Source organism: Clupea harengus, chromosome 19 (assembly GCF_900700415.2).
Source record: "Clupea harengus chromosome 19, Ch_v2.0.2, whole genome shotgun sequence".
NCBI classification, from domain to species: domain Eukaryota; kingdom Metazoa; phylum Chordata; class Actinopteri; order Clupeiformes; family Clupeidae; genus Clupea; species Clupea harengus.
The window spans coordinates 6,880,853-6,908,352 of record NC_045170.1 but is presented as its reverse complement, the minus strand read 5'-3'; the positions used below and the strand labels follow the sequence as shown (position 1 = coordinate 6,908,352).

The 27,500-nt window shown below is 47.7% G+C and overlaps 2 protein-coding genes across 3 annotated transcripts in view; one reads left to right on the top strand and one right to left on the bottom strand.

Moving 5' to 3' along the window:
- anln (anillin, actin binding protein) overlaps window positions 1–8,663 on the bottom strand; it is a 17,977-nt gene extending 9,314 nt beyond the window's left edge. For both annotated transcript variants that reach the window (XM_031586315.2, XM_031586316.2), the window contains exons 1-12: window positions 8,503–8,663; window positions 6,828–6,978; window positions 5,544–6,038; window positions 4,124–4,449; window positions 3,413–3,836; window positions 2,779–2,978; window positions 2,420–2,518; window positions 2,213–2,288; window positions 1,858–1,962; window positions 1,469–1,719; window positions 868–1,019; window positions 326–473 (exon numbers count right to left, since the gene is read on the bottom strand). In XM_031586315.2, coding sequence (XP_031442175.1) covers window positions 326–473; window positions 868–1,019; window positions 1,469–1,719; window positions 1,858–1,962; window positions 2,213–2,288; window positions 2,420–2,518; window positions 2,779–2,978; window positions 3,413–3,836; window positions 4,124–4,449; window positions 5,544–6,038; window positions 6,828–6,978; window positions 8,503–8,520 — 2,445 coding nt within the window. In that variant the 5' untranslated portion in view covers window positions 8,521–8,663. The remainder of the gene's footprint in view (window positions 1–325; window positions 474–867; window positions 1,020–1,468; window positions 1,720–1,857; window positions 1,963–2,212; window positions 2,289–2,419; window positions 2,519–2,778; window positions 2,979–3,412; window positions 3,837–4,123; window positions 4,450–5,543; window positions 6,039–6,827; window positions 6,979–8,502) is intronic.
- A 1,151-nt stretch (window positions 8,664–9,814) lies between these two features.
- On the top strand, window positions 9,815–24,334 carry si:dkey-222b8.4 (uncharacterized protein KIAA0895). The gene is made up of 7 exons (XM_012834482.3): window positions 9,815–10,197; window positions 12,294–13,042; window positions 16,721–16,864; window positions 18,430–18,562; window positions 20,311–20,616; window positions 21,692–21,789; window positions 24,097–24,334. Exons 1-7 carry the CDS (start codon window positions 10,170–10,172, stop codon window positions 24,253–24,255), a joined length of 1,617 nt encoding a protein of 538 aa, XP_012689936.2. The 5' UTR covers window positions 9,815–10,169; the 3' UTR covers window positions 24,256–24,334.
- Window positions 24,335–27,500: the final 3,166 nt, after the last annotated feature.

Sequence of the window (27,500 nt, the reverse complement as noted above, 5' to 3'; positions counted from 1 at the left end):
TAATTTGAGGTCACTTGAGGTGACTAAGGTCTTATGTCTATAAGCATAAAAGATCTTCATCACCACATTCATATGAACACGTCAATGGTCATCTAAGATTTATGAGCCGGTCATTGTAGTAGCAATGTTAACTAACAACAGGAGCACTCCTGCTAGGTCAGTTGACCAATGGGAGCACTCCTGCTAGGTCAGTTGACCAATGGGAGCACTCCTGCTAGGTCAGTTGACCAATGGGAGCACTCCTGCTAGTGTAATCTCCTGCTAGGTCAGTTGACCAATGGGAGCACTCCTGCTAGGTCAGTTGACCAATGAAAGCGCTCCTCACCTTCATCCTCTGCTTGATGCTGACGTGACTGGCGGCCCGGGGCTGCAGCTCGGCCCTCTGGGATACATCCTCCTTCCTGACGATCACCTGCTTCACGTGCTGCCTCTCTGTCTCGGTCTTCACACGAGTCGACCTGTACGCATCAATACTGACACACGAGAGGGAGGGAGGGAGGGCGAGAGTATGAGCCTCATAAGCCCCACACAAGGCAGCTTTTATATAGACTTTATGAATCCAGTCTTTGGAGAATGAAAGGGGAATTTATTGTACGACTAGAGATTGTACACACATCAACTTCCCCTAGAAATCTGCCAACTAGCCCTGCAGATGAAAGCTAGATTTCCCCCAAGTATTGCTCGCCATCGAGGTAGAACTAAGCGTGCATAAACCTACTGACCCATCTCAGAGAGGTGGTTCTAAATGCAGAGAAGAGGCCCGGGCCATGATGGCTGCAGGTGTTCCCTTACCTGTAGAGCAGGTTCCCTGGTTCTAAATGCAGAGAAGAGGCCCGGGGGCCATGATGGCTGCAGGGGTTTCCTTACCTGTAGAGCAGGTTCTGTTCTCCATCAGCACTCTCCAGGCTGTCAGCGGAACCGGCCTTCAGCATGCGTGCCCTTTGGAACCTATTTGGCCTGCTGGAGGCGCTCTCCGGGGTGCTGCTCTTCTCCAGGAACGAGCTAGCGGGGGTCGACGTCTGTCAGGAGGGAACATTTCAAAGGTCAGTTTGTCACACAAACCTCATAATCTCGTACAGATTTAAAGTGAGGCTTAAACCAGCAGGTCTGGCGTGGTTCGAGCTCTGCTGGACTCTAAGGACAAGAGCTCGAAAATGTAGAGAATGCAAGTCAGTCTTGGAATGGATGGATGGATGTAGTGTTCAGGGAGTCTACACAATAAGACGGGAACAGTGAGAACTCTATACAAATGGTCAGGTATTTGCGACAACATATAGGTGTTCACACACACACACACACACACTTTCCAGGAGTCACTAGGAGTTTGCTCTCCAGTGTGTGTGTATATGTTTGTGTGTATGTGTGTGTGTGTGTGTGTGTGTGTGTGTGGGAGGGTAGGTGTATACGTTTCCATTGTGTGTGTGTGTGTGTGTGTGTGTGTGTGTGTGTGTGTGTGTGTAGGGCTCACCATGTGTTTCCTCTCTGGGCTCTTGACCACTGCAGCCACCGTCTCCACCATTGGGGTCAACAGGGACATGGACGAGATGTTGAGCCCACCCTCCTCTTCGTCATCATCATCGCCGCTCAGCTCGTTGCTTTCCCCCAAGACTCCATCAAACAGGTCGTTAATGACCGCCGAGTTGATGGAGCCATCCACGTTCATCTCCTTCTCGACCTCTTCCTCTTCCTCAACTCTCATATCCCGACTTCTCTCTGCACCTGAGAAGATGGAACACACAAACACCTCCTTTAAAACACCGCTGGTCGAGAGGTCAGGGTTCACGTCCCACAACACTGAATGATCCCAACAGACATCCGAAAAGATTATTGGAAGATGACCAAAACGCTTTTACAAACCATATTTCTGAACTTCCTTGAGCTCTTCTGATTTCTTCTCAGTTGAAACATCTACTTTCTTCAGCGGGCTTGAAGTTAGAGTCGCAGGGGGCTTTAAGTGCCTCTCTGTGGAGATCAAACATTTATCATCACCACCAACATAAGTATTTACTGACGGCCATAGAATGAGTAACCAGGAGCATAGAGATAATATAATGTGTCGGGTCGCATTCAAATCAACACTAACTTCACCATATAAGCTGTCAGCCATCAAACAAAGACATACATATAAACATACATCATAAACAAGACCCGAGTCTCAGTACTAAGAATCACTAAAATCAGCACCAAAAAAAAACCCCAATGCATTCTGTACCTGCTGATTTAGTCTCAGCGGCTATGCTCAAGTCACCACCAGAGGGCGCCAGAGGCTCATCACTGACTTCACTCTCCTGCAAGAGAACAAGCATCAGGTGTGCTGGTGTGTTTTTAAATGGCAGCAGGCTTTGCAGCCCAGAATTTAATATGCAGTAATTACAGTTCACTCAGTTAGGTATCATAAGATATTTAAAAACACACGTACCTGTGGGTCAACCTTCTCCTTCACTACCTCCTGTTTGTTCTCTGAGGAGTTACCCTTCTGGAAGCGACTGCGAATCTGTGACAGTTCAAGCTCACGCTCCTGATGACAGATTAAAACACATCACACATCAGCTCTGCACATCTCACAACCAGACAGACAGACAGACAGACAGATTCATGATAGCATCGTCCTGTACCTCAGTTGATGGACCCAGATGTGACACGGACTCAACCTCAGAAGGAACTGATACTGATAATAAACATGGCTGCCTAATGATTGCTGTAGGTCACTTTGGACAGAAGTGTGTGCTGAATGAAAAGATGTAAATGTAACATGATAACTCAAAGAGAACTGGGTACCATCTTCTGCTTCTGAGTGAGGTCGGCCGTGGTGGTGGTGCCCTGGATCTTGGTCAGTCTCTCCTGGACCAGACGTGATTTGGGGGTGACCGCGGAGGCGGCTGTGGGGGTAGTGGGGCTACCCTTGGCAGCAGACGGGGAGTTCTTGGTGTTCAGCTCCTGGCACCTCTCCCCAAAGCGCTCCAGGAAGGACTTCACACCTGTGCCAGAGACAACACAAACAGCAGTGTGAGTACGCACACACACACACATATATACATACATACATACATACACACACACATATATACATACACTAGACACAGCGGACTAATAGATATATATATATTTATACACACACATATACACATAAACTACATATCAGCCATACACGGTGTCATTCAGTGTATCGCATCAGTTCAACTAATATAGTCAGTCACCAGCAGACTGAAACTGCTTTATACTCTCTATGATAATGTTCCCTCATTTTTAGCATTTCTTATGCTGTCTACATTCTATACGTGTATTTCTCCAAGGACTTGAGCACACTCCCATTTGACAGTTCTATCTCCTTTCCAGCCATCTTTCTGTTCTTCTTCTTCACTAAACTAAACTAGTCGTAGTTGTACTGTAACGAAGAGGGCGTGAGTCTCACCTGGTGTTCCGGCAGCGCCCTTGGACTGTGCAGGGGGGGCATCTCTGGCGCCCCTCTCCCTGGACTGGGACTGGGACGGGGCAGAAGCAGCTGCAGAGGGCTTGCTGGACTGGGTGGGCTTTTGGGGGCTGGCACCAACAACCCCTTTTCCCAAGTCCAGGTCCCTGGAGGAGCCCTGGGTCTTTAGGGGGCTCTGCGGAGCTGTGGCTCCCAGGGACGAGAGGCTTTTCTGGGGGCTGGCTGGGAGGAGTCCCCTGGACGGTGGTCCACTGGGCTGTTTGGAGAGGGGAGTCTTCTGGGGGCTGGAGACGGGGGAAGGGAGACCCCGGGAGGTCTGCTGAGCAGGACGGCGCTCGGGAACCTCAGTGTGCTGGGCGCTCGGCAACACGACGCGGCTGGACTTCACCGGAGAATACGGCGGGGGCTGAGACAGACACAGCATCATTAGAGAAACACACATTATATATGCATCTAGAAAACTCCTAGGCATGTGAAGAAAATAGACGGGAGGATGATCCCATGTAAACACACACACACACACACACACACTTTGAACCGAGCTAAAAAAAAATAATAAAAAGCAACGTGGCAGAGCCAATTAAAGCGACATGGTATATAGGTACATGGTATATAGCCAATACTAAACACCCTGTTCAACCAAGCCCTACTATGTCACTCTGAGCGGGTAGAGTTTGATGATCCCCTCCGTACCTGGCGTGCTCCTGGGGCGTGCTGGCTGGCGGCGGGCGTCTGCTGTGTGGGGGCGCAGGCTCTGGGGGCAGAGCTGGCGGGCGGGGGAGCGCGGGCAGCGCTGGAGGCAGTGCCAGGCTTCGCTGGTGCCCCTTGTGCATTGTCTTTGCGGACGGCCGCATGGCTCAGATCGTCCTCCCACGACCCGATGGTGGCCGCAAGGTTGGCAAAGCGACCCTTCCTGCCCATGCCCGAGGATGGGGGCTCGGGGTCAGGGGGCATGTCGTACCTCTGGGCCTTATGGGGGGAGAGACAGGACGCCTCCGTGACAACGGCATCAGCGGGACCTGCCAATCAACAGCAAAGAGAATGACATTTACATTTATTTCAATATTGCCTTTGAGTTTCATAAGTTCTCAGTAGAATTTATCTTACAATGGAGAAAAAAATAATTAAAAAAAAAAAAAACACACAAAGCACAAGGACAACACTGACCAATAAACTCACACATTTTAGGATAGTGACAGACAGGCTTGGAATTTCATCATTTTAGGGGCAAGGCCACTTGGCCTTTGGCAGGGCATGTTGTTTTTGGGGCACTTAAGCCAAGTGTAAGGGCATCAAGGCAGTCAAGTTAAAAAACATTTTTATTTTACTGAATTTGACAAATTTTACTGACTAGCTAAACCTATCCCTCTTATGTAGCTTTTTTTTTTATATGTTATATTGTGATTTTCCTACTCTAATTGTACAGCACTTTGGTCAACGTCAGTTGTTTTTAAATGTGCTTTATAAATACATTTGACCCTTCCTTGGCATGCTTTCAGAAAAGAAGAAAAAGTTATAGGGACAACTAGCCTATAAAGTGGGCAAAAGATCACCATTCCACATAAAATGTTATGAATGTTAACCATAACAACGAACATAAACAATTTATCTCGCTAATGTATGTCCGTTTGACCTGTATTTGAGAGTTTACTGTAGCCTATTCGACTCTAAAAGCGTTCGATCGAATGGAGCTTACAATCCGGCTATGACGTAGACGCAACTTTCATCTTTCTCCAATCATCAGTTTAAACTTGATGAGCAGAAATGGGCGAAGTAACATTATACGGGAATACTGACAAGATAACTTTATGTTTCAGTCGAGAACTTTGCATCAGAGAAGTGAAGTCGTCTGGTTAGATTGCTCTACTCCCAAGCAATATCTGGTAAGCGTCTTTGAAATAAATAAATAAATAAATAAATAAAGGCAGATCATGGGGGCACCAAGGCCACAGTGGTCGTGAACATGCGATATTCACAAGGGTATCAAGGCCAGAAAGAGTGAAACTCCTCCTGCGGGGACAGACTTTCATTTTGAAAACATGAGCTCTAATGAGACAGCCGAATGAAGTGTGCTCTTGTGAGGTCAGAAGACACCCCAGAGCCGGACTCTTACCCTCGGCGTCCCAGTTGTGTCTCTGTGCAGCCAGCCTCTGCAGCCGAGACCTCATGGCGTTGGCGGTTGGGGCGGAGCTGTCCGTCGGGCCCTCCCTCTCCGGCGGGGGTACCGAGGGCTTCGTCTCCATGTTCCTGCCTCGGGGGACCTCTTCTGGGGGAGACACGGCCATCCTCTCCACCTCTGGGGCAGGCTTGGGGGTCACGGCCATCTTCTCCACCTCTGGGGTAGGCTTGGGGGTCACGGCCAGGGGCTCTGAGGGGGGTGGGGTGGGGGCGGGAGCGGGGGTGGGGGCAGCTCTCTCCAGAGACGAGGAGAGGGCAAAGTGCACGCTGGCCGGGGCTCTGGGAGGCTTCCTGTCGACGACGCGCTCTGTGGAGGGAGGAGTGTGTGTGTGGGAGACCACTGGCTGCTTGCTCTCAGCCTCGGGAACTTTGAGGGCATTCTCATCTGAGCAGCGGCGCTTGGAGGGAGAAGGTTTAGCGGAAGGGGGCACTAGAACACAGAAAACCCAACCAGGGGCAAAATTACTCTCGCCAGCCCCGACAATCACTGGACTACAAAATATAACCCACTGAGTTTCTGTGGCATGGTGACCAGGCAAAAACACTGGAACACACAAAACACAATCAAACAATAATATTCTTATAATAAATTCTAGAAACAAACATATGCTATTGATTGGGCACCTCCCACAACAGCCAGACCTCTCAACATCACAAGTGATCATACCGAATCAACTTAAAAAATGTACTAACACAAACACAATATGTGCCAATCAGATGTTGTGTGATATTATAAACCCTTATTGTGTAACGACGACTATAACAAGACAACAGCTGGAGTGACAAACAGCTTGGACAAGTACAGTATGAGAATTCTTCCGTTACGGCTCGTCTGACAGACAGCTCCCAGGACTCAACACAAAGGACTAGTGGAGACAGGAAGTGGTGACACTTCCTGGGGCGTGATTAGGACTAGAGCTCTTGATATTTATTTTCAAAAGCAACACATGAAGACCCCTCCACAGTGACACTACATGCACAACTGTTAGTGACAGCCTGTAACTTACAACCGTTGGGGGGAAATCAATGAATTAAATCAAAAGCCCATAAAAAAGATGTTCCAAATACTACAGAACTAAAGATTTCCATATATGAAAAAAAAAATATATTAAATGAACTGTTGCTCTTCGCAGGGAACAATTTTGAACGGCCCAAGAAATCACACGAAGAGGAATGTCACTGTGAAATGAAGAAAAAACGATGAAGCAGAGTAATGTACCCTTTTCGACGGGTGTCTCGCTGATCAGACTGTTGTTCTCTGCCAGTGGCTCTCGGTTCCTCTTTGCCATCGGGCGATTGGCGCCCGTGGGCCGGTCCGCCATCTTCTTCTGCAAGTTCTCACGCCGAGCACGAGTGCGCTCCAGAAGTTTCTAAAGGGACGGCACACCAGAACAAACATCCGTTAAGAAGATATTCTACCTGAAGGTGTGGCATTTAGAGACATTTCACTAGTTTGGAAAAAAGTCAAACAAGGACTGCTGTAAAACAAGACACATAACCCACTGTTTGGTGAACCTAAGGATGGAAAAATCTCTAAAGTGGCTGGAAGAGGCTGTTAATCTGGATCATCGGCTTTGTAAACATTCTAAGACAGTGTTGAATGTCAGGGTAGTAATATATGCGCATTATGCTGCTGAAGCTGGCAAAAGGGGGATTATACAAAAAAAAAGTTAGTACTTGTGTTTGAAATTCCAAGCAATACAGTGCTCTAAATATAACCTTAGCCTAACTGTGCCTTGAGACGTTGGGCATTATTCAAAAATACTAGTCAGACCAAGGCGGCCTCCTCAAGCCTCTGTTCCCCTCATCAGTAAACATTCCTGTGGCAACGGACTGTGGTTTATCACCCTCCTTCTATGCAAGACCCAACACATTCCTGCTGGTTTTCCGCTTGCAAGCTGGCTCTGGGACTCTTATGGAAAGTTCAGTTACTGTGGGTGTCATTCCCAAGGAATGAGCCATGCTTTGACACGTGACCCAGTAAAACTTTGATTCTATTGGTCAGGGATGAAAGCGTGCACAGTTAAAACACCCACATTTCCATAAAGGTAAATCAAATTTGGCAGCAACTGCAGTTTCTTACAACTGCCTGACAATGACTCTTTCACAGATGTCTCCCCGTACATATACAAGTGGTCACCTTACTGAAAATAATTCTGAACTCAAACGTGCGAATAAGGAAGTCAATTTTGTCAGCAGTTCGAAATAAATATGCAACTAAGCACTGGCATGGTCGTGTGATATTTGGTGCTGCAGAACGTTTCATTTCCACATATACATTTTCAAATCAGTACGAATTGGGGAAGTAACACTTGGCTAAATGTACACTGTCCGTGGGCAAACGACTAGTTACTTTTACGAGGGAAATTCATTGTAGTCACGCAGTTTAGGACAGACTGATGTACACGTTTAGAGTGGGTTAAAAGGGTGTGCTCACGAACATGCATTGACATCGTTAGTCCCATTCTTTATAAGATTAATGTGAACTAGCTACCTAACAAGCTAGGAACCGTTCCATGGATACTTCAGATAACATCGATGTAAGAAACCCAATATGCCCAAATAATATTTGTTTTGTTGTAACAGCGGACTGGACCACACTACAGGTAACATTAACGTCAGCTAGATAGTGACCTCGTAAATCGCTATTCCTCTGTTAAAGTGCGTTATATACAACAAATATTCATAAATGCTCAATATTCAACACCACGGATTCAACACAACAAACAATAACGTTTTCAAAATGCCAAGTAAGGTATACCTTGCTTGCTAGCTAGTTCACTAGCTAGCATGGTTAGCTTTAACTATAGCAACAACGGAGTTAACTTTTCGCTAAAGATGGATAACGTTAACTAGCCATCGCTAATTTCTTCATTTCAAAACATAAAACTTACCTCTGTAAATGGATCCATTTTAAACCAGATTCCTCCCAGTCGTTCGGGATGCTTGTTTTGTATGGTTAACACTAGCTAACAAACCTGCCCTGCTGAAAGGCAAACGTCTTCTATCAGAAAACGCACCAGTTCTCCCTAATGTGTCACGCAAACATCTGTTCAAATTTGAATTTCAGCGCTGTGCCCGCTACGCAGGCGCCAACGGACACGGAAAGCTTGATTGGCAGTTGAATACACGAATGAGCAAACGTTGTAACCAGATTCATTAAGTCCCGCCCATGTAATGACGTACCCGACATCTAATGGCATTATGACAGTCCAAAAGAAATGAATACAAAAAAACGTAAAAAGTCTGACAACATTAACACTTAAATAAAATAAATATTTAATGAATATCACAATAACCAGAAGGACATCAAAGAGACTATTTTAGGGTGTTTGATACTTTAATCTGGCAGTAAATCTGACCTGGACTTCATTTCACATCAGTCAAATTTTATGAAATCTGTAGAGATTATGATATTGTGATACATGTTGAGATGGTCAGGATCATATTTGTTATTATAAAGGGTGAGTAGAGAAAAGAGGGTTTCTGTTCAACCACTGCCATATTTCATTTTGAAACAACATTGAAGTTTGAAGTTACTCTTTCACTACTTAATTATTTTATATGTATATTCATTGTGCGTTGCACTGTGGTCCTCAAGAAACAAAATGATGTTCCCCTGTCTGTTTGATAACAACTATATGTGGAGAAGACATGTATTGAAGACTTGTATTGTAAAAGCTGACTTGACTTGACCATGCCAGCTATGGTTCTCCCTCACAACAGGCTCGACAAACAGCACATCTGCAGCAGTCTCCAAATGCACACGCAGGAGGCCACTACAGAGACTGTCAGTGTTTTTCTATAAGCCTTTATTGTGCCAGTACAAGACATAGATTGATTGCCTGACTGACCGAAACATGGATACCCAAAGAGTGAACCATAATGCCACTGTCAGACACTTTTCAGATACAAGGTACGATCATCATTTAATCAGGCTATTGTCCAAAACATAGCCCATTACTGACCTAGTGACAAACATGTATACAATGTTGAGTCATAAACATCACGAGGACCCTGTCTTGTAAAGTGAATAGATTCTTGAAATACTGACACGGTAGCCTTGAGGTCTGAATGGATGAGACAGACTTATCAGGGAGTAAAAATGAAAATGTGTTTTGCTACCTCCGGTTCCATTCACCCAAGGGCTTTGATTCATCTACCTGTGCGACAGAGGAACGGATATGACGCTCCAAGTGACTGTTTCTATGTGACGTAATTGTGTATCATGGCAACAAGACGTGCCTCCTCGCTCTATCAGTCACACCATCCAGGTTCAGCGAATGCAACTGCAAGTCCATTGCAACTGCTGTAGTTACCACCAGTAACTATGTCTTCATTTGGGAATCGGTCCGAATGAAGACACCTGCTACCAGCTAGCAAGTCATCGTTGTCTTGCTAGCGGTGTCGTTTTTAGCTGAGTTATTTGCGTCTTCTACTTTAGCTAACTTACTGTACAGACGAGCCACGGAAAGAGTAGTCACGTCACGCTAGCTGGCCAAATCGTGTTCTCTGTCGTGTAGTTTAGGCTAGTCATCGAGGTGGACATCCAAGGAACAAAATGATGCTTGAATCCATCAAGGTTACCGGTATGTATTTATTTCGTTTTATGTGCATTTTCAGAAAACGTTGTGTTAAAAATTCCTCATCTATTTGACAAATGTAATAGAACAAAGTATTTCAACAGTTCACTCCATATGACCAAGCTGTCAGCTCGCGCAGAACTCAGAACTGCGTTTATTTAACCTTATGGAAAGTGTTGGGCTATTCTTCAATCATATTTAAACGAGTTCAGTGCTATAATGTATGCCCTGAACCTAAGGGTATTCAGGAGGTTTTTAACGTTGCCTCATTGTTTCGTCCATAGTCATGTCTATTTTTATTATCCTATATTATAAGTTATAACTAAATGACCAAATTCATTTCTGAAGAAATTACTTAAAATAGGCCACTAACTGTTTACTCATTATAGTTGATCTTGTCAGTTCGCATTAACTAGTCCCAGAATAAGTGAAATAGAGCAGTATAAAAATGTCGTGGTTATGTAGTGAAGATTGACATTGTAAAAGTGCTTGAGTCCTAGCCTTAGAATTCCCCTGTATATATTTCGTAGTTGACTGCTTGACATGTTTTGGATGGTGATGTAGATGGACTCTCTTAGGTGTCAGAAAAGTACTTCAGCTCAGTTCAAATATTTCAATCTGCTGTTAAAAACCTCAGATTGACCATTCATTCTTGGGGAAACACAATCCATCACATCACGCCATAGTCCATACCATCTATATAGAAGGGAGAACCAGTATGAGGCAATGACTTGGAAACATTCCATGGTCGTAGAAGCAAATTGATGTGATGATTCATGACTCTTGAAGCTAATTTGTAAACATCAGCGTTTGAGAGCTCTCAACCCCCCTTGATTGCACCCTCTTAAAAGTTTAGCCGTCGCTCTCTAAATGGACGTGGATCCAGCCTAAGTGTTCATTCAGCCTGTCTGGTGCCCGCGGAGGCTCAGTCATTAGTGTGCTGTGGATGCCACTCTCTTCCGACTCACTACGCGTGCCAGAGCGCAGCAGCGGAGCTGGCAGTGATGCCGCCCGCGGGCCCTCAGCACCGAGGCGTCCCATGCCCCTGATCCCGCTCCTATTCTCCTCTGCCCACTGACATCAGGATCACTTTATAATGACTAGCCCGTGTGATACACCTAGTTCCCAGTGAAGCAGGAGAAAGCTTACATCATACTCGCTGTAGCCTTGGCTAAATATAGACGCATCCGCACCGTCACATCTGCGCTGCTATAATAGGCGCCGTTTGAAGCCGAGTTTGTGTGTGTGTGTGTGGAGTGGGAAGCTGTTATTGTCTAGGACAGCGCATGAGAGCTGTGTGTGGCTTTGAAAAGCAAATGAGACGTGGGATGCTGTGGCCACAAAGAAACCCTCCCTCCCTCCATCTCTCTCTCTCTCTCTCTCTCTCTCTCTCTCTCTCTCCCTCCCGAGTGGGAAGCAGAACCGAGTGTGGGTCTCAGTTTGACAGCTTGTTTTTTAGAAACAGAAACTGGCCCAAATATATTACTCCTTTTCCCTTCTCATTCTCTCTCCCTCATGCACGCTCTTTCTCTCTCTCTCTCTCTGTCTCTCACTCTGTCTCTCACTCTCTCTCTCTCTCTCTCTCGCTCTGTCTCTCACTCTCTCTCCGTGTTAGAGTAAGAGGATTAGTCTGTCCAAGTACAGATAGAACACGCTCCTCCAGGAATGAATGGGCCTCACTTTGTTAAGCCACTGCTTAAAGTAAACATCTTGCGTTACCCACACGTCACCTCTCTCTCTTGTCTCTCTCTCTTTCTTTGTCTCTCTATCTTCCACTTTTTTTCACATTCACTTTCTCACTCCTCCCCTGTATCTCTCCCCCTCTCTTTTTCTCATTTACTCTCTCTCTCTCTCTAAAATTCAAATTCAAATAGCTTTTTTGGCATGACCATTTATGTACAGTGAATTACAGGAGCATAGTGTTATATTACAAACAACACAACAACAAGAATAAAAACACGTCACCTCTCTCTCCCTCTCTCTTTCTCTCCCTCCCCTCTCTCTCCCACCCCCCTCGCTCTCTCTCTCTCTCTCTATCTCTTTCTCTGTTTATCTCTCTCTCTCTCTCTCCCTATCTCTCTCTCCGCCTGTCTGCCCCATAGAGTGTCTCCACTGGCCAGAGGTGGAGCAGACTAAGAAGCACGTGTTGAGCCCAGCGGAGAAGCCCCTGAGCCCCAGCCAGCTGTGCCTGGAGCGCCTGCCATCCGGGGTGCTGAAGGACCTCTTCACCACAGGGACCAGCAGCTTCAACGTGCTGCTGCAGAGCGAGGAGGAAGAGCGCCAGAGCCCCAAACACTCCCCCTACCACCGGCCTCGGAGGGCCCTCCGCTGCGCCTCCATGTCCGGACAGGCGGCGGGGGGGCCGGGGGTGGGGTCGGGGCGTAACGATAAGTGCCGCGCCTCCAGCACGGTGGGGTCCCTGATGCTGCCGACGCCGGGGGCCTGTGGAGACGCGCATCAGAGCCCGGCAATCTTGTCCGCGGGAGCCCTCCAGGCGAGCGGCGGCAGTGGCGGCGGCGGCCTCAGGCTCAGCCAGAGCATCACGGTGCTGGGTAGCACCATGGGCCTGGCCCCCCGGCCCAGCATCCAGACCCGCAAGAGCGCCCTGGGCAACGCCCCGCGCACCACCAAGCTCCCCCTCCTGCCAAAGAGTGGCGTTGCGCGCGAGGCGGAGAACTCCATCAAGAAGCTGTGCATCCTGACGGCCATCAAGCCCACCAACGTGGAGAAGGAGAAGCTGAAGTTCTTCAAGTCCAACTACACCTACAACCCCCAGTTTGAGTACAGCAACCCTGTGTCCTCTCAGGTGCTGGCCAAACACAACAACGCCTCCGACCGCTTCCTGACGCAGGTGAGACACACACTCACACACACACACACACACACACACACACACACACACTGATGTCCACACAGGAAACACAAGGAAGGTATCAGCTAGCAGATTGTAGAGAATTTATTCTGCGGAGTGAAAAAACACAATTTGTTGGTTTTACCAGTGCGTCTGGCATCACTGGTATTGGATATCGGTGGCTTGGTTGTAGATTTGAACATCATTATCAACAAATATCCCAACGACACAGGCATCTGTAGTGTATAATGTATCAGATTGAATGGCAGCGCTGGAGGAGAGGTGGCCAGAACCTACACACAGAGTGCTCCTTGTCCTCCTGTCATTACAGCTGAAGAGTTACTCGACAGTTTTGTCACGCTGAAACCTAATATCCATGAGGTTTTGAATATCACACATCAGATACATGATGCCACATTTACAGTCACCATCTGGCATGATGCCAGATAATATTCTAATATAGTTATTGTAAGTGTGAGACGATCCAGGCTGGCACTGAGTAAGACAGCTGAGCGGAACCTGACTTGCTACAACAGACTGCCCTGACCTCCACCTCTCTTCATACGCCGGTGCCAACTCTGGTAATCCCGTTGGCTTCAGTGAGGGCGCGATCCAGTCTGTGCCAACCTAAGTCTGAGCCAACTTAAGAGCGTCTGATCTGCGTCTCATCTCATCTTCCTCCTCCTCCTCCTCCTCCTCCTCCTCCTCGTCCTCCACCTGCCTTTCACCCTCACCCCTTGCTCTTTGCCAAGGCGAGGAACATGTCTCTGCTCACCTGGGTACAGGTGGAGTGGATCGCTCCACTGGTGGGAGCCAGCTGGCCGGCAGGCAGGCAGGTTTGGAGAGCGAGCGCAGGAGGCAGAAGAGAAACGGCGCCTCGGCCTCAGGAGGCAGAGAGGAGATGGCAGTGGTGCTCAGACACAGGGTTGAAGTGGAAAAACAAGAGCACTCACATATCCAGTCATTAGGCAGGCGTCCAGAGACCTGTGCTTGAGCAGAGCAGTGCGATCGATCGGTGTTTGCTAAACACAGCGGAGTGATGAGGTCAGCGAAGCAGCCAGGACAGATGAGCTGCTGGAGAGGTCAGAGGATGCTACGCTATCATTACAGCTTAACGGACCCGTTTGGATGCTACACTATCATCACAGCTTAACGGACCCGTTTGGTGTTCATTGTGTAAACAGAACTGGATAATCCGGGTTCGGAAAGAACAACCTTCACTCAGCGAGCGCGCCTGGCGCCAACCCCCTAACCTTAGGCACAGTTTGGAGGATTTATTTTCCTCTTTGAGCCTGAAGCTGCCCAGCAATGAATGTGAATGGATCCTTTTTGTAGTGAACTCACTGAACCCAGTGAGAAGGTTCTTCCTCGCTTGTCATTGACACCCACAGCTGTCACTCAAGAGCTCGGCTCATTTTGAAACCGCTCTGGGCCATCGCGACCCTGTTTGCGAGCACTATGTAACAACAACGAACATTCAAACAACAAGCAAGAAAGCTAAGCAATCATTTCCATTCTTCTCATTGGAACAGAACAGAGTCAGTAAACTGACACTTTGAAAAGGACTTATAGGTGGAGGTTTTTCCCTTACAGTGAGAGAGAGACCTGTGTGTGTGATGTGTGTGTATGACCGTGACCTCTGTGTGTATGACCGTGATGTGTGTGTATGACCGTGATGTGTGTGTATGACCGTGATCTGTGTGTATGACCGTGATGTGTGTGTATGACCGTGATGTGTGTGTATGACCGTGATCTGTGTGTGTATGACCGTGATGTGTGTGTATGACCGTGATGTGTGTGTGTATGACCGTGATCTGTGTGTGTATGACCGTGATGTGTGTGTATGACCGTGACCTGTGTGTGTATGACCGTGACCTGTGTGTGTATGACCGTGATGTGTGTGTATGACCGTGACCTGTGTGTGTATGACCGTGATGTGTGTGTATGACCATTAGTCTGATCTTTACACAGAATCCAACACAGACTACCGACATGGTGGATGCACTCTAGACAGAACAGTTGGGTTGCTATGGTTCCCATTGTTCTGTTTACAGTTGGTGTGTCTTTGTTGGATCAGTGTTGTGGAGAGGTGGCAGGCGTTCTCTTGGCTAGTTTCAGGTTGTCACCCACAGCGTTAGGGAAACACGAGAACATTGAACAGGAATCTGGGTAAAAGGATGCCAAGAGGTTTTCTTCCTCTCCTCTCCTCTCCTCTCCTCTCCTCTCCTCCTGTCTTCTTTATCTCCACTCAGCTCCTCTCTCCTCCTCTCTTAACCCAGTGCCAGTTCTGAGACAAGCCATTTCTAAAGAGGAAGGAGCTTCAGACACTTCTCAGAACACTTTCTCTAGCTGCTAGTTAAGTGCTTTTGCCAGTGGAGTCCTGCAGTCCTAGAGTGACATCAACTGCTTTAAAGCCGAGCTTCCTTGAAAGGGGATGAGTTTCCATTGAGCAGGAACTCTGGAGGATCATCTGGAAGCTAAATAAACCACCAGACTCACGAGACGATCGAGAGCTGCTCGGAGCTCTGCTTATTTAGTCTCACCCAAACTCACTGCAGGATCTTCTCTTTTGAGGAATGACAAGAAAGAGAATTGTGTGGAAATATGGACGTTTTAAAAATGCATGCAATGTGGAAATACTAAGCACACGTCGGACGGCACAGTCTTATTTCATTCTTTGAGTGCTAGGCGGTTGTCCATGTGAGGTTTGCGTAATGGCTCTATGTGGTAGGGCTGTGATTGACTGCGGTAATGATCTGTGGTGGTCAGTATTGATTATACCGGACAGCTGACCACACAGAAGCCCCTAGGCCAGTAAGCCTGCATCCCACTGCACAGAGATACAGACACATTCCGTGTTCCACATTCTATTCTGAAAACTACATTCTATCAGGATCTGTTGTAGTTACCTCAGTCCTAACATCTCCTGACACTACTACACTTAAAGGGAGAGAGAGAGAGAGAGAGAGAGAGAGAGAGAGAGAGAGAAGGAAGAGGCGTCATTACCAATGAGCAAACGGTCTCTTTCTCCAGTCTTCTTTTGATGGTGGATGTGACTCAGGGGTTAGCATAAGGATGGTGTTAAAGGTCGGGATAGCTTCGCGTCTTGAGCAAGATACATATAGATGTATTTCTAAACTGTAAACGTACACGAACATAGAACATGCAACACACACACACAAAACACCTGCACCCAGTCCACTAAAACAGCAGCATACAAGCTGCAGTGGCGGGTCACACAGGTGCCCCGTCACAGATGGTAATAATGACGTGATAGCCTGGAGTGTAAAGTGTGTGATGTTAGACAGTGGGCGGACCAGGAGTGTAGGGAGCTGGCTAAAGAGAAAAGCACAAAGCGTCATGGTGCAGCAATATCACTGAGCACATGTAGATGTTCACCACTCGAGAGAATTATGGCTCATCACATGACCTGTAGAAATATAATCCTTACAGTTTCAACATTTTCACACAAAGATTTTTAAGGCGTTTTTTTTTTTTTTTTTTTTTTTTACCTCAGACATCATCTTGCACAAATGCTATACATGAGCATAAATCGAATTCTCAAGAGTTCAGTGAAATAATTCTAGAGTGTTCTACATGGAATGCTACGACAGTCAGGATGACTGAGGAGCTCATGATGTCATGGTGTGTTGTGCCTTCTCCGTGTGTTGTGTGCAGGCGGTGCGCATCATGGAGCTGGCCCTGCAGAAGTACGGCAACTATGAGAAGTTTGAACAGGCCACCGGGGGCAGCCTGCTCACCAAGAGCCGCATCTGGTACCAGGTGAAGAAGTACATGGAGAAGGAGGGCTGTCTGGGGGAGGTGAGACACAGCAGAGACACACACCATATTACACAGGTCCTTTCGGAGAGGTTTAGGATTCACTTTTGAAATGCTAAATATACTAGAATATTTGAGTATATTACAGCATTTAACTCTACTCTTTACTAAAGGTTCACTTGTTCTGTACTTTAACTTACAAATATGTATTCAAAAGTAAAGCATGTTCTGTGTTCGTTCCTATTGGATGGAGGGCAGTATGTACTGCAGTGCTGGGTGTACACGTGCAGATGTAATGTGCCTTACAGGTAACTTCCCACAGAGAGACACAGACCGTTTTGGAGTACAGCAGTGGGTGTGTGTGGGTGTGTGTGTGTGTGTGTGTGTGTGTGTGTGTGTGTGTGTGTTTGTGTGTGTCTGTGCAGCAGTAACATCTGATTCAGTGTGTGTGTGTGTGTCTGTGCAGCAGCAGCATCTGATTCAGTGTGTGTGTGTGTGTGTGTGTGTGTGTGTGTGTCTGTGCAGCAGCAGCATCTGATTCAGTGTGTGTGTGTGTGTGTGTGTGTGTGTGTGTGTGTGTCTGTGCAGCAGCAGCATCTGATTCAGTGTGTGTGTATGTGTGTGTGTGTGTGTGTGTGTGTCTGTGCTGCAGCAGCATCTGATTCAGTGTGTGTTTTTCCCAGAGCAGACTGTGGTGGTGAGTGACCTTGCTGTCCCCTGGGTTTGTGGGAATATGTCTCAACAGATTATTCATCCGCTCAGCAGAACTGACACGGCCAATCAAGTCATGAGAAAAATGCCCACAGACAACTAAAACCTTGCAACTACATCTGGTCCCCGAGGTCCTATCTCTAGCATGACTCAACAGTTCCCCACTGTAGGGTGACAAACAGCAGGAGAAATATGCTGTCAGGACATTAAAAAGAGTTTGTTCTGGAACGTTCTGCAGACGCATGTGACTCATAGGGAGAGCCCTCTGATTTATGTAAGGGGAACATAATGCTTCTCTCTTTTTATAATCTTTTTTTCTTCTTTTCAAAACAACAATCAAACGAAATCCAGACTCACAAAAACGCTTTTTTGTCCTTAATGCTGTACTGCTCTTGCTCATGGAATGAACACACGCAGACATAACTCAGAAAAACAGGAACATGTTGGCCTATGAATCATTTGTCCGTGTGTTTGGATCTGTGAGTCTAGGGAGTGTCGGTGCTCACTGAAGCTGTTTGGGTTTGTGTAGAACACATGTAGGGAATACGGAGAACACCGCTCTGGAATTATTTAGACCTGAAGACATCAACAAACTGTGAGGCCCTCTGGGTACTGTAGTTCACTAACCTGTGAGTTTGAGACCAACCCCATGTCATTAAGCGGGTTCCCCTTTGCTGGATTGAAGTTTACATGTATTAATTTGGCAGCCATTTTGCTCCAAAGTGACTCACAGTGTAGTGTGGATATATGCAAGCCAGTTTGCTGAGCTGGGGCTCTGTTTGAGGCCCACCCTGGTGACACGAAGGTTCCCATAGTGAAGGTGTGTGTGTGTGTGTGTGTGTGTGTGTGTGTGTGTGTGTGTGTGTGTGTGTGTGTGTGTGTGTGTGTCTCCTCAGATCGTGGTGCACCTGACGGACGACCTGCTGTCCCGGGCCTCCATGACGGTAGTGAACAGCAGACCCACCCTCACCATCAACATGGCCACCGCACGAGAACACTGGCTGGAGGGCATGCTTAGACACGAGATAGGTAGGGTGTGTGTGTGTGTGTGTGTGTGTGTGTGTGTGTGTGTGTGAGATAGGTAGGGGTGTGTGTTTGTATGTGTGTGTGTGTGAGATAGGGTTTGTGTGTGTGCAGCTGTATGCGTGTACGTGTGTGTTTGCATGTATGTGTATGTGCCTTACCGCTAGTAATTTGTACACAGAGGCTCTGAGTGGTTCTTGGTTAAGGAGTCAATGACAGTAGCTCTCTGTTGTGTGTGTGCGTCTGTGTGTGTTTGTTTATGTGCCTGTTTGTTCTTGCTGATGAAGCTGTGTGTGTGTGTGTGTTTGAGACATATGACCCATCACTTGCTCTGATTGCTAAGAGATGCTGTGTTGTTGAGCAGTGTGAGTTATGAGCCTCATCTATAATTGCTGGCCTGCTGAAGCGTCTCTGTTGTGTGGGAGCGCTGAGATGCAGCCGGGCTGCAGGATGGAGTTACAATAGAGGCATAAGTCACCTGGGACAGAGGGATAGAGGGATAGAGAGATGGAGGGATGGAGAGATGGAAGGACAGAGGGATAGAGAGATGGAGGGATGGAGAGATGGAGAGATAGAAGGACAGAGGGATAGAGAGATGGAAGGACAGAGGGATAGAGAGATGGAGAGATGGAAGGACAGAGGGATAGAGAGATGGAGGGATGGAGAGATGGAGAGATAGAAGGACAGAGGGATAGAGAGATGGAAGGACAGAGGGATAGAGAGATGGAAGTACAGAGGGATGGAGAGATGGAGTAATAGAGAGATGGAGGGATGGAGAGATGGAAGGACAGAGGGATAGAGAGATGGAGGGATGGAATGATAGAGAGACAGAGGGATGGAGAGATAGAGAGACAGAGGGATGGAGTGATAGAGAGATAGAGTGATGGACAGAGAGACGGAGTGATGGAGTGATAGAGAGATGGAGGGATGGAATGATAGAGAGACAGGGGGATGGAATGATAGAGAGATAGAGTGGTGGACAGTGAGACCTGTGTGTGCCTGATGGATGGCAGCACTCAGCACAGGCCGTCAGATTAAAGTTAGCGTCAGGCAGAGGCAGCAAGCGCTCCAGAGCACTCAGTAATTAAAGGCAATCCTCACTCATCACTGACTGCTTCCACTGGCCTGATTTACTCTTCTCCATTTCACTCTGTGTGTGTGTGTGTGTGTGTGTGTGTGTGTGTGTGTGTGTGTGTGTGTGTGTGTGTGGTGTGTGTTGTGTGTGTGTGTGTGTGTGTATGTGAGTGAGTGGGTGTGTGTGTGTATATGTGTGTGAGTGAGTGAGTGCTGAATGAGCTCTCTGTGTGTGTATATGTGTGTGTGTGTGTGTGAGTGTGAGTGAGTGTGAGTGAGTGAGTGTGAGTGAGTGAGTGTGTGAGTGAGTGTGTGTGAGTGTGTATGAGTGTGTGAGTGAATGCTGAATGAGCTCTGGGTCTTGTTCCTTTTTCAGGCGATTAATGAACAACTGAATGCTGAGTGTGGAACAGCCACATGCTGACACATGTCAGGGCTAAGTAAGTTAGCTAAGCTAACTGCTAGTGGGGCATGATGTGTGGAGTTAGCGTTCACACAACTGAGCTTTTTACTCTTTAAAGTCAGGTGTTCAAATCTCAGGGAATGTGATTATGTGTACATGTCATGTGATTCTCGCTGTCGCCTGACCTATACCCCGCCCCTGATATATGCCCCGCCCCTGACACATGCCCCGCCCCTGATCCATGCCCCGCCCCTGACCTATGCGCCCCCCTGCTCAGGCACACACTACTTCCGGGGCATCAACAACGGCCAGCAGCCCTGGGGCAGCAGCAGCGGCCGCAAGAAGCACAACCTTCGACCTTTGAACCCCACGGAGGAGGGCCTGGCCAGCATCCACAGCGTGCTGTTCCGGAAGGATCCGACGCTGTGGCGCGCGGCGCTGCTGTACTACACGGTGCACCAGGCCAGCTGCATGCCCTTCGCCCAGCTGTTCCAGGACCTGGGCCGCTTCCTGCACGACCCCAACACGCGCTGGGACTACTGCGTGCGCGCCAAGAGAGGACAGACAGACACCTCGCAGCCAGGTGAGCAGAACAACACAACAACAACAACAACAACAACACAACAACAACAACACAACAGTAATAATAATAACAACACAACAATATTAATAATAACAACATCATAATATAACAAGAACAACGAAACCCAAAAGTGACAAAAGATAAAATAAGATAAAATATGATTTGCTAGGGGTATGCAGCCATAGGGCTCATCTATTAGGAGGTCTACTGCTTACTCAGAGTGAACTGGCCCTAACCCACGGACCTGGACTCTCCCCCTGTGGCACTGCTCAAATAACACTGCAGCAATGTTAATCAGCATGATACCGCTCAACATCAGACATCAAATAGCACAAGTATGCTCATCATCTCAAGGCACTTTCCTGGCTCTACACGCACACGCACACGCACACACACACACACAACACACACACACACACACACACACCACACACACACACACACACACACACGTATCATTTTCCATCAAATATCATGCCCCATAGCACAGTGTAATAAAACACATCACAATAGGCTGGGCACTAACTGCTTGATATCTAATAACTCTGTAATATCCAATAACCCTCCACCTCATAAATAACTATGAGTGCAACAGAGAGGCCATGATCTGCCCTGTGATATAACACACTTCCATGCCAGTGACTTCCTCCTGACCCCACACACACACACACACACACACACACACACACACACACACACACACACACACACACACAGTCTCAGCACAGCTTAGTGTGTGCAAACAGCATGAATATGCCAGTGAGTGTGGACGTCTGTGCCAGCACAAACACCAGCTCATCATCTGAAGGCACTGGCCAACACATGCACACACACACACACATGCACATGCAGATTAACACTGCACTTACACACACACACACAAACGCATACACACACACACACACACACGCATACACACACACACACACACACACACACGCGCGCGCACGCAGATTAACACATGCACACACAAAAAGACGCATGCATGCACACTCATGCACGCACGCACGCACACACACACACACAGACAAACTCCTCTCTTCTCCTCCTCTCCTCCTCTCCCTTCTCCTCTCAGGCTGCTTCAGTAAGGACCAAGTGTACCTGGACGGCATCCTGAAGATCCTCCGGCACCGGGAGAAGATTGACTTTCCTCTGCTGATGGCGCTGGGGAAGGTGAGGGCGCAGCTAGAGCCCCCTGGTGGCAGGGAAGGGGATCAGTATTTATCCGTGTGATTTGTGTTGCCCAGAGTGTCCCATTTCAATACTCAATGATCCATATCGCTTCAAGTGTTTGTAACCAGTTTCTGCTAAAACCTATTAATGTGGCGTGTGAAAGACGTTATGTATTCACAGAGTGACACTCACACTCACTCAAGTCATCACAGAGTGACACTCACACTCACTCAAGTCATCACAGAGTGACACTCACACTCACTCAAGTCATCACAGAGTGACACTCACACTCACACTCACTCAAGTCATCACAGAGTGACACTCACACTCACACTCACTCAAGTCATCACAGAGTGACACTCACACTCACACTCACTCAAGTCATCACAGAGTGACACTCACACTCACTCAAGTCATCACAGAGTGACACTCACACTCACACTCACTCAAGTCATCACAGAGTGACACTCGCACTCACTCAAGTCATCACAGAGTGATACTCACACTCGCACTCACTCAAGTCATCACAGAGTGACACTCGCACTCACTCAAGTCATCACAGAGTGACACTCACACTCGCACTCACTCAAGTCATCACACAGTGACACTCACACTCACACTCACTCAAGTCATCACAGAGTGACACTCAGACTCACACTCACTCAAGTCATCACAGAGTGACACTCACACTCACACTCACTCAAGTCATCACAGAGTGACACTCACACTCGCACTCACTCAAGTCATCACAGAGTGACACTCACACTCACTCAAGTCATCACAGTGTGCAACTGCTTCTCTGTGGTGTATTTTAACTCAAAGCCATCACTGCTTCTCTGTGGTGTGTGTGAACTCAACCATCACTGCTTCTCTGTGGTGTGTGTGAACTCAACCATCACTGCTTCTCTGTCGTGTGTGTGAACTCAAAGCCATCACTGCTTCTCTGTCGTGTGTGTGAACTCAAAGCCATCACTGCTTCTCTGTGGTGTGTGTGAACTCAAAGCCATCACTGCTTCTCTGTGGTGTGTGTGAACTCAAAGCCATCACTGCTTCTCTGTGGTGTGTGTGAACTCAAAGCCATCACTGCTTCTCTGTGGTGTATTTTAACTCAAAGCCATCACTGCTTCTCTGGGGTGTGTGTGAACTCAACCATCACTGCTTCTCTGTGGTGTGTGTGAACTCAACCATCACTGCTTCTCTGTGGTGTGTGTGAACTCAAAGCCATCACTGCTTCTCTGTGGTGTGTGTGAACTCAAAGCCATCACTGCTTCTCTGTGGTGTGTGTGAACTCAACCATCACCGCTTCTCTGTGGTGTGTGTGAACTCAAAGCCATCACTGCTTCTCTGTGGTGTGTGTGAACTCAAAGCCATCACTGCTTCTCTGTGGTGTGTGTGAACTCAAAGCCATCACTGCTTCTCTGTGGTGTGTGTGAACTCAACCATCACTGCTTCTCTGTGGTGTATTTTAACTCAAAGCCATCACTGCTTCTCTGTCGTGTGTGTGAACTCAAAGCCATCACTGCTTCTCTGTGGTGTGTGTGAACTCAACCATCACTGCTTCTCTGTGGTGTGTGTGAACTCAACTATCACTGCTTCTCTGTGGTGTGTGTGAACTCAACTATCACTGCTTCTCTGTGGTGTGTGTGAACTCAAAGCCATCACTGCTTCTCTGTGGTGTGTGTGAACTCAAAGCCATCACTGCTTCTCTGTGGTGTGTGTGAACTCAACCATCACTGCTTCTCTGTGGTGTGTGTGAACTCAAAGCCATCACTGCTTCTCTGTGGTGTGTGTGAACTCAAAGCCATCGGTGCGATGCACACTTCCCCTATCAGTGGCTGAATACTTAAGAGATCTGAAGATGAGCTCATGACAGATCCACCCTCTCAGTTGTAATGTAATGTTCTTCCACTGTTTAAACTCTTACTGATTGCTTCGGTGAATCGGATGTTAAAAGTGATATTTCAGTCAGGAGTTTGTGTAGTCTGATAGCTGTTTGAGGTCTGCCATTTTGCATAAGTAAGTGAAGTGTGACACAATAAGGCCTGCGGCCTGTGCAGCAGATGGTAATCTTGGAAGCACGCGTGACACGACAAGACTTGAATGTTTTAAATGAGAGACCACATGGAGCTCAATGTGAAGGCATGGGGGGGGGAAGCTACTTCTCCTAGACAATCAGAGCATGAATCTTGTAATCATTATGGACTCAGATGGTAACCTTGCAAGCCTGGCCTGTATGTGTGTGCGTGTGTGCGTGTGTGTGTGTGTGTGTGTGTGCGTGTGCGTGTGCGCGTGCGTGTGCGTGTGTAGGTGTCGTTCGAGGACATAGAGAGGCTCCGCGACCAGGCTGTGATGGAGCACGTGCGGATACCTCACTTCCTGCAGGACGAGGCGCGCTACAGCGAGCAGCTCCTCAAGATCATGGAGGTCAACCAGCTGACCGACGACGAGCTCAGGGCCCTCATCTGAGCGCGCTCACAACCACTCCACAGAGCAGCCGACACACGGACCCAACCTGAGCCAGGACCAGCTGCTACTTACGAGCACCCCCCCCCCCCCCCACCACCACCACCACCACCACCACTGAGCATGCTCTGTCCACACTCTTTTAAGACCAGTGACACCTGCCCCCCCCCCCTCACTGGAACATGCCCCCCCCCCCTCACTGGAACATGCCCCCCCCCCAGCCACCAGCCATCCCTATGCATGCTCACAGACACAGGTGCACTGGATGGACAATCTGTGTCTTTCCCCACTAACCCTGTTTCTCTCTCTTTCTCACTGTGTCTCTTTATGTAGCTCTCTCACACACACACACACACACACACACACACACACACACACACACACACACACACACCATCTCACTCTCAGTGGCCCTTCGCTCTATCTCTGTGGCACCTTATAAGCTAAGTGTACTTTCCACTGGTTGTACTGACCACTCTTTTCTACAGTGCTCTTCTAATAGTTACTATTTTTAATGATGCTTTTCTGTGGTCTTCATTCAGGGAAGTACAACAGTACAACAGATAAATGTACACACGTGTGTGTGTGTGTGTTTCTGTGTCTGAGTGTGTGTGTGTGTGTGTGAGGATCTCTCAGCCACCAGTCCATACCTACAGTTCCTCAGGGACAGTAATAGTGCTTCACAGTGCTAACCATGACATGCAGTAATAGTGCTTCACACTGCTAACCATGACATGCAGTAATAGTGCTTCACAGTGCTAACCATGACATGCAGTAATAGTGCTTCACACTGCTAACCATGACATGCAGTAATAGTGCTTCACACTGCTAACCATGACATGCAGTAATAGTGCTTCACAGTGCTAACCATGACATGTGTTCAGTTCTGTGTCTGAAGGTAGCGCTCCTGAAGGCTAGCATCATACACCAGCCTGTTTAGTGTTAACGTCACACAGCTGACTCCTGACTCTCCTGACACACACACACACACACACACACACACACACACACACACACACACTCTTGAGTGAGTTACTGCTGTGGAGGCATGCCCTTGTGGCTTCAGCAGGGAGGGTGGAGTGTGACGTGAGAGTCAGGTTGGGTGACGGGAACATGACGGCCTACGGATCATCAGTCTGCACAACCCCTCAGTTAGCCACCGCTAGCAGTGGGGTACAGTTACACACACACACACACACACACACACACACACACAGGTCATCAGTCTGCACAGTTACAGGACAGTTACACAGGAGGAGGGCACTGAGTACACCCATCTCTCTAAGCACACACACACATACACACATGCACACACACCAGAGTAGCAGTGATCCTTACAAGCATGCATACACACACACACACACACCACAGGGTGGCAGTGATCCTTTCACACACACATACACACACACCAGAGCACAGTGATCTTTGCACACACACACACACACAAGAAAGGGTAGCAGTTATCCTTGCAAACACACACACGCACACACACACACCAGAGCACAGTTATCCTTGCAAACACACCACAAGGCCTGCAAAAACCAGAGTAATGTAACAGTGATCTTTGCACACGCACACACATCACAGGATAACAATTATCCTTGCAAGCACACGTAAGGACACCTTAGTGTAGCAGTTGTCCTTTAACACACACACACACACACACACACTTGTCTGCCAACTCACCCTTGGCACTTTCAGCGTGCTTACTTACCATTCTCTGATCTCACTCACACACACACACACAAACACACACACCTGCCAGCCATATATCCATGGCACTTTCAGTGTGGCTTAAACTATCCCTCTATCTACACACACACACACACACACACACTCTCTGCAGTCTGTCTGTACAGTGTCCTCTTTCTGGTCCCCTAGAGACCCCCTTCCTTTCTCTTGTGCTAACAGAAACTCCTCTACACTCTACACACTCTCGGCTAGATGTCACGTCTTTGATAAATATTTCTGATGTTCCTAATCCTGGTGACTCTACCAAGACCCCCCCCCCACACACACACACACACACACACACACACAATTCTTATGCTCTAAGTCAAATGTAAAATGATGTAAAATGTGAAATGTTTTTTTTTTTGTGCACTCTCTGTTGATGAACCTCTTGTACAAAAAGTATTTGATTAAAGTCAGTCACCACACTCCTCCCTGCCTGCCTGCCTGTGTGTGTGTGTGTGTGTGTGTGTGTGTGTGTGTGTGTGTGTGTCTTCATCTGGAAGCGCAGGTGTCACCTTTACCCTTAATACACAATATGGACTGAAACTTTGTCTGCAATTTAATACTTCCTCTAAACCAAATTTGGATTTTGCCATGATATGTACTTATTTATCAAATCCAAATAAAGAAGTAAACTGTGTGTGTAAGTGTGTATGAGTGAGTGTGTGTGAGTGAGTGTGTGTGTGTGTGTGTGTGAGGTACTCCCTCTCTAATCTTCTTAGCCTTAACTCCTGAAGTAGCATGTGACCTCAGACAGGCGAGGGCCTCCTCATCATAGCAGCCTGCTCCTCTAACCCAGGAGTCAAAGGGCAAAGGTCAATTGGGTTCAGAGGAGAAGTAGTCTGGAACCTCATCGCCGTAGAGACAGTCAACACTGTACAATGGTTGTCAAGTGTTGTCACACAGAGAGCGATACACACACACACACCTTCTCAATATCATCTCTCTTCCTGTAACCAGCACCTCTTTTTGTCTGCCTGGCTTACCATCAAACAGACACACACACACTCACACACACACACACACACACACTCACACACACACACACAGACACACACACACACAGGCTTTAAGCTGACAGACACACACTAAGAGTGATCTCTGTCACGCTTATACAGTGCTGTACTGTGTGTGTGTGTGTGTTTGTGAGTGCGTGTGTGTGTTTGTGAGTGTGTGTGTATCTGGTTTCTGCTGAGAAACTGAATCCTCGTCACACTCGGTGGAGAGTGGCGACTCCATGCTCAGACATGCTGGACAAAGGCCCTCTGTCCTCCATGAGTGTGACGGTGAGTGTGACGGTGAGTGCCACTACACCATCTAATCCCTCACCCTCACCCTGGCCTGGCCAGTCTCTCTGCTCTCTGCAGGCACTGATCGTCTGACAGGATTAACAGGCCCTGTGGACACACACACACACACACACACACAACTAAGGCCTCATGCAGACACACACACACACAACTAAGGCCTCATGCAGACACACACACACACACAACTAAGGCCTTGTGCACACA